General features: G+C 36.1%; 1 protein-coding gene across 1 annotated transcript in view; it reads left to right on the forward strand.

Moving 5' to 3' along the window:
* The window catches only part of LOC136036880 (protein GPR107-like), a 75773-nt gene that overhangs the window by 46965 nt on the left and 13676 nt on the right, over positions 1 to 15132 (forward strand). Inside the window, exons 9-10 of the mRNA XM_065719222.1 lie at positions 2931 to 3048; positions 10471 to 10601. Coding sequence (XP_065575294.1) covers positions 2931 to 3048; positions 10471 to 10601 — 249 coding nt within the window. The remainder of the gene's footprint in view (positions 1 to 2930; positions 3049 to 10470; positions 10602 to 15132) is intronic.

Consider the following 15132-nt stretch of genomic DNA (forward strand, 5'->3'; position numbering starts at 1 on the left):
GTACAAACAGATATATTCTCGAGGAATAAGGTGTGAACAACAAAGGCTTTATGATACAGTTTCCCACTTATCACTTTGTTTGTGGTTCCTTCTAGTAGAATTCCAGTCTCATCAGCTCTTCTAAATCAGAGCACTTCAGTTCGTGGCCAATCGCACGTGTAAAATTTATTAAAATACAAAGACCACCCATTTTGAGGACCACGTCAGAATGTGCTGCAGAATTTTTCACCCATAAGGCATGAACAATTTCATATGCAGCCTGGTTGCATTTGTGACAATAGTTTAACTTAGTCCAAGTTATCTGGCAATTTTATTGAAAGTCTTAATGACCTTTTCCAAGATTGCTGGATTAGAGGGAGAGTGGGGAACCACTCTCTGGTACCCTATCTTCTTATCAGCCTTATTGCCACTTGCAGCTCAGAAAAAAATTTGAAACCGAAATATGGTCAAGATTCTACTGAGTCTACGGACACATTCAGTAGACTCAAAAAAGCCAGATCGTAAAAAAATCTGAAATAGGAACATCCCGACCAACTGGCAAACCCATGAGATGCTATCACCCGCATTTTTTGCTTTATGTGCATATTAGCAAACTTTTCTTGCTGATTAAGAGTAGTAAAGGTTTCCTTTACAAGAAGATGAGTGGGAAAGGTTTCCATTCCATTTTTTTGGATATTCCATTTGGGGAATTTCTAACTTAGTATAAATTTCACACATAAAACTTACCGTCAATAAGTGTATTTCATGCATCAGCTTCGATTCAAGAAGCAACAGAATGCTCGTCCATAGATTTTATTGCTTTGACGGAGATTTTTTATTTAGTTAAGTCGTAGAGATCTACCAGGACAGACACATGTATACTGAATACATGCCTGTGGCTGTCAAAGCTAAAAATTCAGTCACTCTGCTTCTTTGCTTATAGTTCAAAAACTAGAAAGCCTAAGGAATTTCTAGGTCACTGTGTTTGTAGAACAGTAAATTTCATATCAAGTCCATTAATAATAATACAACTTGTGGGGGTTAATTTCCAAGAAGGATCAAGATTTTCCCCAATAGACCATAAATTGAGTTGTCTTTTTCGTCAATTTTCAAAGATTACAACTGAGCTGTAAAATATAAAACAGTTTTGGAAAAAGAATATTGAACATACTTGAAGTTTCTATAGATTGGCCAATGATTGAGCAATATTGGAGTAGTTTCAGTATTTTCATTGATTGTAAGGGAATTTTTTGTCAGTTGTGATCGATTTTTAGGGGATTGAATGAAATGAGGATGTAGCAGCCATTTGTCAACTATATAACGTTGATTTTAGTATTTAGCAGGATTGATTACATCAAATTGCCTTGTCAAACCTTCTGCTGCTTGCTGATCACCCAACACCTTAAATATCGACATTTCTCTCGCGTGGCTGATAGAATATTGAAATATTTCGCACCTGACATCCAGTCAGGAGGCAGAAGGCTTCAGTGATTCGAATGAGCTTACCAGGAATATCGTAGTATTGGAGAATCTTCCAAAGCCTTTGGTGATAGTACACCAGAGGGTACTATAATATCGACGGCTAGATTTAAAAATGGCTTGTCTGGTATATCTGGAGGATTATCAGGTGGTGGTCTATTTAACAACTTTTTGAAGTGCGTCGCCCAGGCTTCGCTCACTTTATCAGGGTCAGTAAGAAGTCATCCAAACTCATCTTTGACAAGTTCTGTCTTTGGACGTTTTTCAACTATCTCATTGGTGATGCGGTACTCTGACCGAGAGTCTCCCCGTCTAGTAGCTTCTTCAGCCCTCTGAGTTTTTTGTTCAAGGCTACGGTTTTTATCAGCACGGACGCTCTTCTTTATAGCCTTATCAAGCATAGCATACTCTAGTTCAAGAGGGTGTCTCGTATTAGTAGAAAGAGTGTTGAGAAGAGTTTTCTGCAACGCTATTAGTATTAGTATGACCACGTTATTAGTATTAAGAAACTTAATCTTATAATCAAATAAAATAAATTACTGTAATCTCGTAGTATTAGGTGTATGCTTTTTTTAAATTATACTAAGTCAAAATTATACCGAGCTCTATTTCAAATGATCAGATCACACCGATTACTACGCAATTAAGTTTCGAAAAATCCGGTTTTATTGTCACACGTAAAATAAACTACTGTAAAACCGATTTACCTTAGCCATTTCGCAGCATTTGATTTATGTTTTTTTTTAGTTTTTTTCTTCTTGTGATCCATGTTTTTCTGTTTAGACGGTTTTTACCTCTCTCACTTTTTTAAATTAATTCTATCTCCTCTTCGTCCATTGTAGTAATATCTTCAATTTCTAAAACTAATAACTGTATTTATGGACCACTTACGCTTAAAAACAATCAAATTTAAAACCAGTTCCATATCAATTTATCGTGAAATTTTAGCCAAAATAACTAAACTTATTTAATTTTGAGGCATTCTACAACCAGCTACGATTATTAAACATCTGCTCGGTAGTTTTATTATTTAAAGTTTTGTTGTTTTTTTATCTTTTGTTTTCTTCCACTGCTTTATTTAAATTAAAGCCATTTTTCCCTTTTAATTTTTTTTCTAATCATTTGTTCGATTATTTTCAGGCATTTTAGCGGTATTTGGAAACTGTCTTGTAATGTATTTGTTTCTTTTATTTTTGACAGAGTGATTCATTTCTTCAATTTCGCAAAACATCTTCCCAGGGGATCATCGAGTCTTTGGAGTCAATTCTGAAAGTTTGATGTCACTTTTTTTAACTACTTCCTAAGACAGACCAAAACATTTCATATAGAATTTTACCAAAGCAACATAGACCTGCCGTAATAAAATTCGTTGAATTTAGTTTTGTTATGTAACGTTTTAGTCTCGCTTATTTTTTACAGTGATTCATTTGTTGCTGTTGTTCAATTTTTTTTTTAAATTGATTTCTTTTTAGTTTGAAGGGAGCAGTTCTTTTTATTACAATTATACTAATTGGAACTGGATGGGCATTCGTGAAACATATTCTGTCAGAAAGGGATAAGAAGCTGTTTATGCTTGTAATTCCTGTTCAGGTTCGTCTTTCCCTTTATCTATCCATCTTTCTATTTTTTATCTATCTATCTCTCTATTTTTATCTATCTTTCTAGTTTTATCTATATTTCTATCTATCTATCTAGTTTTCTATTTTTATCTATCTTTCTTAATTGAAAGTTTCAGAAATTTTAACCGAGCTACAATCTTGAAAGTCAAAGATTGCCTTTAGAACCGACATAGATTGATAGATAGATAGATAGATAGATATATAGATTTATTTTCCATGTAACAGTACAATAATTACACAGCAAACACCAAAAACAAGAAAGACAATATGGAATTTCTCAAAACGGTGGGGAACAAATTAGAATGAATATTTCGGCCCATGTCCAAGGGCCGTCTTCAGCAATACAAAAACATATAAGAAGAAACACCACAGGATAAAATCAATAAAACTAAAATGGAAAACTGTTCAAGAGTCCCAGCATCCTTCGAAGCGAAGTTTAACCAGAACTGATAAATAAATTGTAATGAAGCGAGGCAATTCATTGAACTGAAAGAGAATGATTTAAAAACACGTTTTTAATGCCACCCTTGTTTTTCGGCAGCTGATCCCATAGGTCTTATTTGTGACAGGTTTTGTGTTAATATCTATTTGTTTTTTATAATTTTTCGTAACGTCATTTTTGATTAAATTTGTGTGTAGAGCATTTAGTGAATATTCTCCCAAGTCCCTATTTAAGGAAATATTATTATTAATCTTAAGCTTGATTTCAATTGCTTCTCGAACTACTTGCTTTGTGCCTAGGTCATTGCTAATAATGGCGGATTCTTCAAAAAGTATTTTGTGGCCAGGATTTTCAAAAACACGGCTAGTAATATTAGAATTCAAAGTTTCGGTGATATCATCCTTAGGCTGTTGTAGGCGTTTCTCGAAATTTTGGTGAGTTCTCCCTTCATAGAATTTACCAGAGTCGCATGGTATTTGATAGACAACTCTTTGGCGAGTAACTGGAGTTTTATCTTTACCAGAATTTAGGAGATTTATGATTTTCAAATTATTGGTAAATATAACATATAGAGTATTTTGTGTGCAAACTTTTCTAATATTCCCAGTGATTTTTGGGATATATGGGAAGTAAGTTATGTTTTGAGGCTTATCGGGATTCTCCCATGTAAATTATAGTCGATTTTACGGGAGTGTCTTTTCAGTCTACGGTTAATTGTATTATTAATAAATAAAAGAGGATACCCATTTCCAAAGTATGTCCTTGGAAGTCTAGTTCAGCTGTGATGTAGGAATCAGAACAAATATTTAGGGCACGATCGACGAGAGATATTACGACACCTCTTTTAACTTGTGGGGGGTGGTTTGAATCAAAATGTAAATATCTATTGTTTTGTGTTGGTTTTCTGTAAATAGTGAATAGAATTTGTTTCCCACTGTCTTGAGAAATTCCCTATTGTTCTTTTTGTTTTTGGTGTTTTTGATGGAAAGTTAGTGTGGTCTTCGTCGCTAATTACACAACAATGTACAAATCCCCACAAAGGCTCTATAGCCCGGTTGGAGAGGACTATGAACATATCTCATAATATTAAACATTTAAAATGTAAAGCATTTACTTCATACAAATGAAGTGATATATATATATATACTAGCTGTTGGGGTGGCGCTTCGCGCCACCCCAACACCTAGTTGGTGGGGTTGCTTCGCGCCCCCCCCAAGCCCCCCCGCGCGCGTAAGTCGTTACGCGCCATAATAGTTACGCGCCATTGTAGTTGTGTCCCTATGTCCCACCTGTGAATATAGATATATATATATATATGGTTTTAACTACGTAAAACTTGCGAATATACAACATTCTTTGCTGTCCCATTGTCTTTGCATATAAATAGATTGTCAGGTTATCCCCCTGTTTCCCCCGGTGTCCCCGTTGTAGTTGTGTCCCTGTGTCCCGGTCGTCATTTATATTCCCTGTGTCCCGGGTCCCGGTCATCATTTGTATCCCGGTGTCCCGGTCTGTATATACATTCGTTTTTTAGTTTTGTTTTTCTCCTTTATTTTTTTCCTTTTTTTTTCTTTTTTAGCTTATTTAGATTTTTAGATTTTTTAGTTTTTTTTATTAGTTTTTAGTTTTTATTTCTTTTTAGTTTTTTTGTCCCGGTCGTCATTTATATCCCCCTGTTTCCCCCGGTGTCCTCGTTGTAGTTGTGTCCCTGTGTCCCGGTCGTTATTTATATTCCCTGTGTCCCGGTCGTCATTTGTATCCCGGTGTACCGGTCTGTATATACATTCGTTTTTTAGTTTTGTTTTTCTCCTTTATTTTTTTCCTTTTTTTTTCTTTTTTAGTTTATTTAGATTTTTAGATTTTTTAGTTTTTTTATTAGTTTTTAGTTTTTTTTTCTTTTTAGTTTTTTTGTAGTTTTTACCTTCTTTTTAGTTTTGTTAATTTTTTTTTTTACTTGTGTCCTGGTCGTCATTTATACTCCCTGTGTCCCGGTGCTTTGTTGATTGCTAATCGAACATTCCTTTTGTCCTGGTCGTCATTTATATCCCCCTGTTTCCCCCGGTGTCCTCGTTGTAGTTGTGTCCCTGTGTCCCGGTCGTTATTTATATTCCCTGTGTCCCGGTCGTCATTTGTATCCCGGTGTACCGGTCTGTATATACATTCGTTTTTTAGTTTTGTTTTTCTCCTTTATTTTTTTCCTTTTTTTTTCTTTTTTAGTTTATTTAGATTTTTAGATTTTTTAGTTTTTTTATTAGTTTTTAGTTTTTTTTTCTTTTTAGTTTTTTTGTAGTTTTTACCTTCTTTTTAGTTTTGTTAATTTTTTTTTTTACTTGTGTCCTGGTCGTCATTTATACTCCCTGTGTCCCGGTGCTTTGTTGATTGCTAATCGAACATTCCTTTTGTCCTGGTCGCTTTCTCTTTGAGTGTCGTCATTTATTTTTTTCTTTTTTAGTTCTTTTAGTTTTTACCTTTTTTAGTTTTTTTTTAGTTTTTAGTTTTTTTAGTTTTTTACCTTTTTTTAGTTTTTTTAGTTTTTTAGCTTTTTTATTTTTTTTATTAGTTTTTAGTTTTTTTGTAGTTTTTGCCTTTTTTTTAGTTTTTTTAGTTTTTAGCTTTTTTATTAGTTTTTAGTTTTTTTTGTAGTTTTTGCCTTTTTTTAGTTTTTTCAGTTTTGACGTCACCTGATCCAGTTTTTTCAGGTGACGTCACCTGATCCACGATCCACAGATCCACAGACAACTTATTTTTATATATATAGATAGTTTTTTTTTTTTTACTTATGTCCTGGTCGTCATTTATACTCCCTGTGTCCCGGTGCTTTGTTGATTGCTAAATGACGACCGGGACACAGGGACACAACTACAACGGGGACACCGGGGGAAACAGGGGGATAACCTGACAATCTATTTATATGCAAAGACAATGGGACAGCAAAGAATGTTGTATATTCGCAAGTTTTACGTAGTTAAAACCATATATATATATATATATCTATATTCACAGGTGGGACATAGGGACACAACTACAATGGCGCGTAACTATTATGGCGCGTAACGACTTACGCGCGCGGGGGGGCTTGGGGGGGGGGCGCGAAGCGCCCCCACCAACTAGGTGTTGGGGTGGCGCGAAGCGCCACCCCAACAGCTAGTATATATATATATATCTATATATATATATCTATTATATATATCTATATCTATATCTATTATATATATCTATATCTATATATATATATATCTATATATATAAAAATAAGTTGTCTGTCTGTCTGTCTGTGGATCAGGTGACGTCATGTTTCTGTGTCGGCTGACGTCATGAAATTAGTTGTCGTCATTTTTGCTTTTACGGTGACGTCATTAACGGCATTTAAGACATTTGTTCACGGAAAAATGTTTAATTGTAAAATGACTGAAGAACCTATTGGGTTTGGGATTTTAACTTGGATAAGGTCATCAATGCCTACCAGATTTAAGTTAAAAAAATAAAGGTTCGTCGATATGTACTTCATAGTGACGCTGAAAAATAAAGAAGAAAAAGAAAACTGAAAAAAGAAAAAAGGTAAAAAACTAAAAAAAAACTAAAAAGAAAAAACACTCAAAGAGAAATTACAGACCGGGACACAAATGACGACCGAGACAGAGGGAATATAAGTGACGACCGGGAACCTCAAAGAGAAATTACACACTGGGACACCCAGACACAAATCACGACCGGGACACAGGGAATATAAATGACGACCAGGACACAGGGACACAACTACAACGGGGACGGCGGGGGTACAGGCAGGATATATAAATGACGACCGGGACACAGGGATTGTTCGAATAGAAATTACAGACCGGGACACCGGGACACAAATGACGACCGGGACACAGGGAATATAAATGACGACCGGGATACTCAAAGAGAAATTACAAACTGGGACACCGGGACACAAATGACGACCGGGACACAGGGAATATAAATGACGACCAGGACACAGGGACACATCATTAAAATAATGAGGTATAGATCTGAATACGGATTGTTTTTCCCATGGACAATTATATGTTGCATGTTCAAGAGTCAGTAAACCTGACAATCTATTTATATGCACAGACAATGGGACAGCGAAGAATGTTGTATATTCGCATGTTTTACGTAGTTAAAAACATATATTTATATCTATCTCTATTCACAGATGGGACACAGGGACACAACTACAATGGCGCGTAACTAATATGGCGCGTAACGACTTAAGCGCGCGGGGGGGCTTGGGGGGGCGCGAAGCGCCCCACCAACTAGGTGTTGGGTTGGCGCTTGGCGCCACCCCAACAGCTAGTATATATATATATATATATATATATATATATAGATAAGTTGTCTGTTTGTCGAGTGACGTCATGTTTGTGTATCGACTGACGTCATTATAAGGATTGAGCTGTATGTCGTCATGAAGTTGTTTGTCGACTGACGTCATGTTTGTCAACTGATGAAATTACAGACCGGGACACCAGGACACAAATGACGACCGGGACACAGGGAATATAAATGGCGACCGGGACACAGAGACACAACTACAACGGGGACGCTGGGGCACAGGGGGGATATATAAATGACGACCGGGACACAGGGAATATTCGAAGAGAAATTACAGACCGGGACACAGGGAATATAAATGACGACTGGGACACAGACTGGGACACCGGGACACAGGGAATATAAATGACGACCGGGACACAGGGACACAACTACAACGGGGACGCCGGGGGGCACAGGGGGATATATAAATGACGACGGGGATATAGGGAGCGTTCGATTAGCAATCACCATGAACAAAGCTCAATGGCAATCATTAGAATAATGAGGTATAGATCTGAATACGGATTGTTTTTCCCATGGACAATTATATGTTGCATGTTCAAGAGTCGGTAAACCTGACAATCTATTTATATGCACAGACAATGGGACAGCGAAGATTGTTGTATATTCGCAAGTTTTACGTAGTTAAAAACATATATATATATATATATATATATATATATATATATATATATATATATATATATATATATATATATATATATATATATATATATATATTCAAAGGTGGGACACAGGGACACAACTACAATGGCGCGTAACTAATATGGCGTGTAACGACTTACGCGCGCAGGGGGGCTTGGGGGGTGCGAAGTGCCCCCACCAACTAGGTGTCGGGGTGGCGCGAAGCCACCCCGACATATATATATATATATATATATATATATATATATATATATATATATATATATATATATATATATATATGGCGCGAAGCGCCATATATATATATATATATATATATATATATATATATATATATATATATATATATGGATAGCACTATATACGGTATGGAAAAATTAATCATTTGGAAAAAAAATTAAAAGGACCTTAAATTTACGGATGACGTAAATCTAAGAGACCTATGAATATCACCTTGGAGCTGAAAAAAGCGAATGTAAGTGTTCGAAAGCGGTTTGATATAAGAAGGAAAAGTAGACATCCTAAAGTTCCAAGGTCCCCCTTTATGAAAATCATAATTTTTGGGATCTTATTTGAACTTTGTTACCACCCTATTTCAAAAATTTACTTTCCAAATTGACAGAGTCTAAAGATTTATTAATTTTTAGTCCTTTTAATCTATTTTCATTTAAATGCTTTGTTTATTTGGTTTCTTTTGTAAGTCCTTTTGCTTTAAACTTCTCGATAAATATATCTTCCTTCACCTCCAAATTGTCGAAAAAAAAATACATTTTCTTCTACATCATTTCCTACGACTTTTTTTCCTTTTGCAAAATCTCAAGATTTTCTCCCCATGTCTCTAAAACTTTCTATTTGCTAATTGAGACTCAGTTCTTGTCTTTGACTGGAACAATTCCGAACAGACTGCTTCCTCTCGTTTTCTTAAAATGTCAACGTAATATGCTACTATTATGCCGCTGGATTCCATCATCCAGATCCTCATCAATTTTAACCATCCCTCAATTTATATTTTAATACCTTCTCCATTTCTCCTACTTTACTCTCATTCTCATAAGATTCCTCTCTCGGAAACTTCTTGTAGAAACTCCTTCTCTCTTTTACCAAGCTTAGAGCGTTTCCGCTTTTCTTTTAGAGCCATCGCTAGGTCCTCATTGCTAAAAAAAAAATATAAATAGATAAAAATAAATCTTCTAAATTTCCGAACGTGCAAAAATCGTTCGTATGTACGAAACCGTACGTACCAATCTCAATAAAACTTCTGCTACTTCTACTAATAAATCAATGCAGCCTCAAGGCGCCTGAGGGGAACGCAGTGGCGCACGTTTTTCCTCCGTCCTAACCTATTCAAAGATTCCTTCTTTATCCGCTTCTCATAAGTTCCAATTTCCTTCAAATCCTTCTTTGGCAATATGTCATCCTTCATCCGCAAGACGTGACCGACCCATCTCAACCCTTTCAACATAGCTGTTCATATAATCACAATCGATAGATTAATTAAAAAACAACAACAATCAATTAAAAACAACTTCTACCAAAAGTGACAGTGTAGTGTCTGGCGAAATTCTTGAAAAAGTGGACAATTTTAGATACAGTTGTATACAGTAACTAGTTAGTCTGCAGTGTATAGGATTAAAGCTGGGATTTTTCTGTAAGCGATGGTTAATTAGCATTTTTGTTATCTTAATTCAAAGTCCAGTATGCAATAAGTAGGCCTGGAAAAATCTTGAAAGGCTAAATAGGCTAGTTAAGTATAAGCTGGTAGGCCACTGTAGCAGAATTCTGCCTTCTGTACCCTTTACAACATGTCTAAGTCCCTGAAAAAACAAAAATCAGCTAAAAAAAAAAAATTGTTAGATTCGTCGGCGATTTTTTCTTTTCGACTATATTGCCAGTTTTCGCTCTAAGAAGTTTCATTCGTTTTTGAGACTTTTTTTCTCCCCTCAGATTCTGGCAAATGTGGCGTACATAATCACTGAAGAATCAGAACAGGGTAACGTAGGTCACATGACCTGGTCTGAAATGTTTATTCTTCTGGATCTTGTTTGCTGTGGCGCTATTCTCTTTCCAGTTGTGTGGTAAGTTTCTATTTTTAATTTGAACGTTTATGCTTTAACTCCATCTTGTGGGGTATCAGATTCTAAAACGTAAAGAGCGGGCTTCACTGGCTCTATGCCTAGCATCTATGAGGATAGGCTCAGACCTTTGGACCTTGCAGTTGAAGAAAAGAAGGCGATGGGATCGTGTCCGTGGAGTAGATAGAACTCGGATCATCGTTCCCAAAAAAGAATCTCAGTGTCAATGTGGTGTAAGACATCACGGGAAGGACAAGTAGTTAAATAATCAGTAGGACATTTGATCACAGACATAGCTACTTTTACGCATTTTGCTTACTGTAAAAAATTCGGCTTCACCATATATTTTTTGATTTTCTTCGGAAAATTCAGTGCAGTGTCAACGCTCCCCTAACAAAACCCTGCCTACTACAATGTCAAGGTTTGTGTTATTTTGGAATAAAGGATACGGCACTAGACCCTTAAAGTCCGAACCGGCGGTGCTTATCTCCGTCTCAAGGCCCTTCAGCCAGGAAGAGCAATGGGAGGGGCCAGCCATTCTGTGGTTTCGCACACTCTTCTTGTTTACCTTCCCCAGATTTCTCCAGGTACCCATTTAGAGCTGGGTCGACTCTGGCTGAGCTTACAGAGTCACGCCACTGACTCCCGTACCAAAACAAATAATTGGGTACACTAGGATTAGAACCCTCGTCCTCTCGGACAAAGGATCCTAAATTCAGTGCACCAATCAACTCGGCTGGGATGGCTCAACTATTTTGGAATCTTTCAATAAGACTATCCTGATATCGTCCTAGTCAACTGGTTAGCACGCTAGACTTGAAATCCTTGGTCCATGAGGACATGGGCTCGAGTCCTGGTGTCGCTGGTTATTTAATCTGGAATGGGGGTGAGTGGCGTGGTTCCGTAAGCTCAGCCAGGGTCGACTCAGATCTAAATAGGTACCTGGAGAAATCTGGGGAAGGTAAACAGGAAGGGTGTTCGAAGCACAGGATGGCTGGCCCCCAACACCCCATTGCGCTCTCTGGGTGAAGGACTATGAAATGGAGATTAGCACCACCGGTAGGGACTGTAAATTCTAGTCTGTACTCTTTACCTTTTTTTACCTATTCTGATAAAGCCGATTTTTGATAATTTCTTAGATAAGACTCAATTTATAATTGAAATGAACTGAAATTATTGAAAAATGGATCAAATTTTATAAACTTTGAAATAAGACAGAGTGAGGACAATTTTTTAAGACATCGCAATGACTTCTTTCAAGACAGAGTAATATGACAGTTCACTGTCTTATTTCAGTGTTTAACCCGTTTTTCAATATTTTCTTTTTATTTTAATTATGAAGCCTGTTTTTTACAACATAAATTAATCTTGATTCATTACGTATTGTCATTGATGCTACTGTTAAATACACGTTTGAGCTGCTGTCTAGTGCTGACCCTTACGCAGAGTTAATTTTTGAGGGTTTAAATTCTTGGCAAAGAGGCGTAAGCATCATAGAAAAACTGGCCAGTTATAAAATTATATCATAAAGTTGATGGTTTTTTATATCTTTTTTATATAGTGTGAGTTGCTTTGAATAGGGATACTAGGAAAATATTAACGTGGCTCAGCGGGGGTTGCTGAGAAAACATTGCTTATTATTTTCACGTAACATCTGAGTTTCAGATGCCAAGTGAGGCGGGAAACGTCGGGCTCTGCTACAGGTACAGTTAAGTAAGCATGCGAGGAAAACAGTTCAGGAAATCATGGGGAAAATCCCTATTATTTTGGGATTTCAGAGGGAGGGGGTCAGCTGCAATGTCTTCTACGTGTATGTTTGATTCATTCCTGCGATAGTTACTACTTAACAGATTTAACAGCTATTTTATTTAAGCTATGCCGTTTGCTATGTTGCTAAGTGTAATTTAATTTGTAATTTAATAACGTGCGCGTAAATTGAGTATTTCAGTTGCCGATAAGCTTGTTTGACCAAATGATTCATTTTCAGAATCAAAAAGTTCGTGGTAATGAACTGTGGGTAAGAAGCGACTCAATAGTAACCGAAACTCTAAAAAACGGAATTTTTATATAAATACATTTTAAAAGAATGAGAATTTTATGCTGTTTTTAAACAAGTTTCATAAAGTTGGGTCTTACCCTTCAAAAGTTACGAGCCTGAGAAAACTTGCCTTATTTTCGGAAAAGGGGGGAAATACCCCCTAAAAGTCATAGAATCTTAATGAAAATTGCACCATCGGATTCAGCGTATCAGAGAACCCTATTGTAGAGGTACCTAGCTCCTATCTTATCGATTAATCTCGATTTTTTTTTTTTTTTTTTTTTTTTTTTTTTTTTTTTTTTTTTTTTTTTTTTTTTTTTTTTTTTTTTTTTTTTTTTTTTTTTGCTAGAAGTAAGACCACGGATGCGTGTTTACTTTTTCTTTTTTTTCTGGGGGGATCGTGTTGACCCAGTGGACCTAGAATGTTAAATTAAAGCTCTAGTTGTTTTTTTTTGTGATCAAAAAATTGGAGGGAAACTAGGCCCCCTCCCACGCTCATTTTTTCCGGATGAAAGTCACCGGATGAAAATTTTGAGATAGCCATTTTGTTCAGCATAGTCAGAAAATTAAATAACTATGTCTTTGAGGACGACTTAATCCCTAACAGTTCCCTGGGGTAAGGGCTGCAAGTTATGAACTTAGCCCATTGTTTACATAGAGTATTGGTTATTGGAAAGTATATAGACGTTTTCTTGTGGGGGGTCGGTAGGAGAGGGTTACGTGAGAGAATCTTTCCATGGAGTGATATTTCATGGGGAAAGAGAATTCTTCTATGAAAGGGACGCTGGGCTTCCCAGCAAAATTTAAATAACAGTCAGAAATTAAATTAAAAAAAAACAGGTTTTTTTTACTGAAAGTAAGGAGCAATATTAAAAATTGAAACGAACAGAAATTATTGTGTATATTGGGGCAGGGTCGATCTCTTGTCAATACCTCACTCTTTACGCTAAAAAAAATTCTTTGAACTTTCAAAACAGCTATTTATTCTAATTAAACGGTGATTCTTACAGATTTGGAGAAAAATTCAAACTTTAGCGTAAAGAGTGAGGTATTGACGAGGGGTCGAACCCCCTCATATACTTAACAATTTCTGTTGGGCTTAAGTTTTAATGTTGCTTCTAACATTCAGTCGAAAAACCTACTTTCAGTTGGCTTTTTATTTAATTTCTTGCAAGGGTTCCACGCTTCCACTCCTCCCACGCTTCCACTCTCAATTATATCAAGCTGAACTCTTGTAACTGAATCTATACATTTTATTTTATTTTTTTTATTCTAGTAGTACATTTTGATATGGACCAACTATCTATCGTGCTCTTTCAGGCTAAGTTACCCACGGTTTACGTGAAAAATACTCAAACAGGACAAATTAGGTATCTCATTATACCCGATAATCCTGTTTTTTTTTTTTTTTTTTTTTTTTTTTTTTTTTTTTTTTTTTTTTTTTTTTTTTTTTAAGGATTTGCATTTCCGAAATTCGTACAGAAGTTAGCCATACTATTTTTTTAAACTTTTTCATATTATGGTAAGCTGAATTTATTCTTTTTTATATGGTTAACTACCGTGAGTATCTTTCTATGAGTACAGAAGTATGAAAGGATTTGAAACGAATACAAGAAAATCGTGGCAACTATATTTAGGAAGGAAGCAGCATAAACCAAAGGGAGAAATTTTAGGGGCTTCTCCTTGTATCACCCGAAAGTGTGACATGTCGGGACATTCTCATCTGCGAGCCCTGGCCCCCTGGAGACTACAAACAGGAGGACAGAATAAGAATCTTTAGTAAGAATTCAAAAAGGATCTCGAACCATGGGTCCGGACCCATGGTCAGGTACAAGACAGAGATTAACTGTAGTTCGCCAGGGAAGCTGCAGCTGACAGATTGAAAGGGCCTTTATAATTAGAGGCGAATGTCATGATGTTTTTAAGCAATATATATTAGCAATGGTTCTGTGACTTTTTGTGCATTGAATATCATTGCATTTATTTGTCTGTGTCAAGACCATTCTTCATTATAATATGCAACTATTTATCATATAGGCTATACTTGAATCTTCAGGAAATAATCATTAGTATATATTAAGCCCCGTCATATGATGTGTAAAAAGAGCTTATTCATACATTTTAGGATGGAGTTCGTCTGTCTTCATTCATGCATGAGACGATAAGGATACACAACGCCTACCTGTCCTTCCGAAACTGTAACCGGGTAATTACAGCCAACCCAACAACTTGTAAATCTCTATATAAATATAGAATGAATTTTAATTAGTTAATTTAATTTGTTTTAATCTACTCGCGTTTTTCATTGGGTGAGAAATTCGTACTTAAAATTAGCAAAATTGGGACGTCAGTGAAGTGAGTGAAATATTTTGCGGTGATCTGGTGAATCTGATGAACTGATGATCTGGTTGCATTTATTTGTCTGTGTCAAGACCATTCTTCATGATAGTATGCAACCATTTATCATAGCTATACTAGTCATGGGTTAATCATGGA

This window comes from Artemia franciscana, chromosome 16 (assembly GCF_032884065.1).
Source record: "Artemia franciscana chromosome 16, ASM3288406v1, whole genome shotgun sequence".
NCBI lineage: Eukaryota > Metazoa > Arthropoda > Branchiopoda > Anostraca > Artemiidae > Artemia > Artemia franciscana.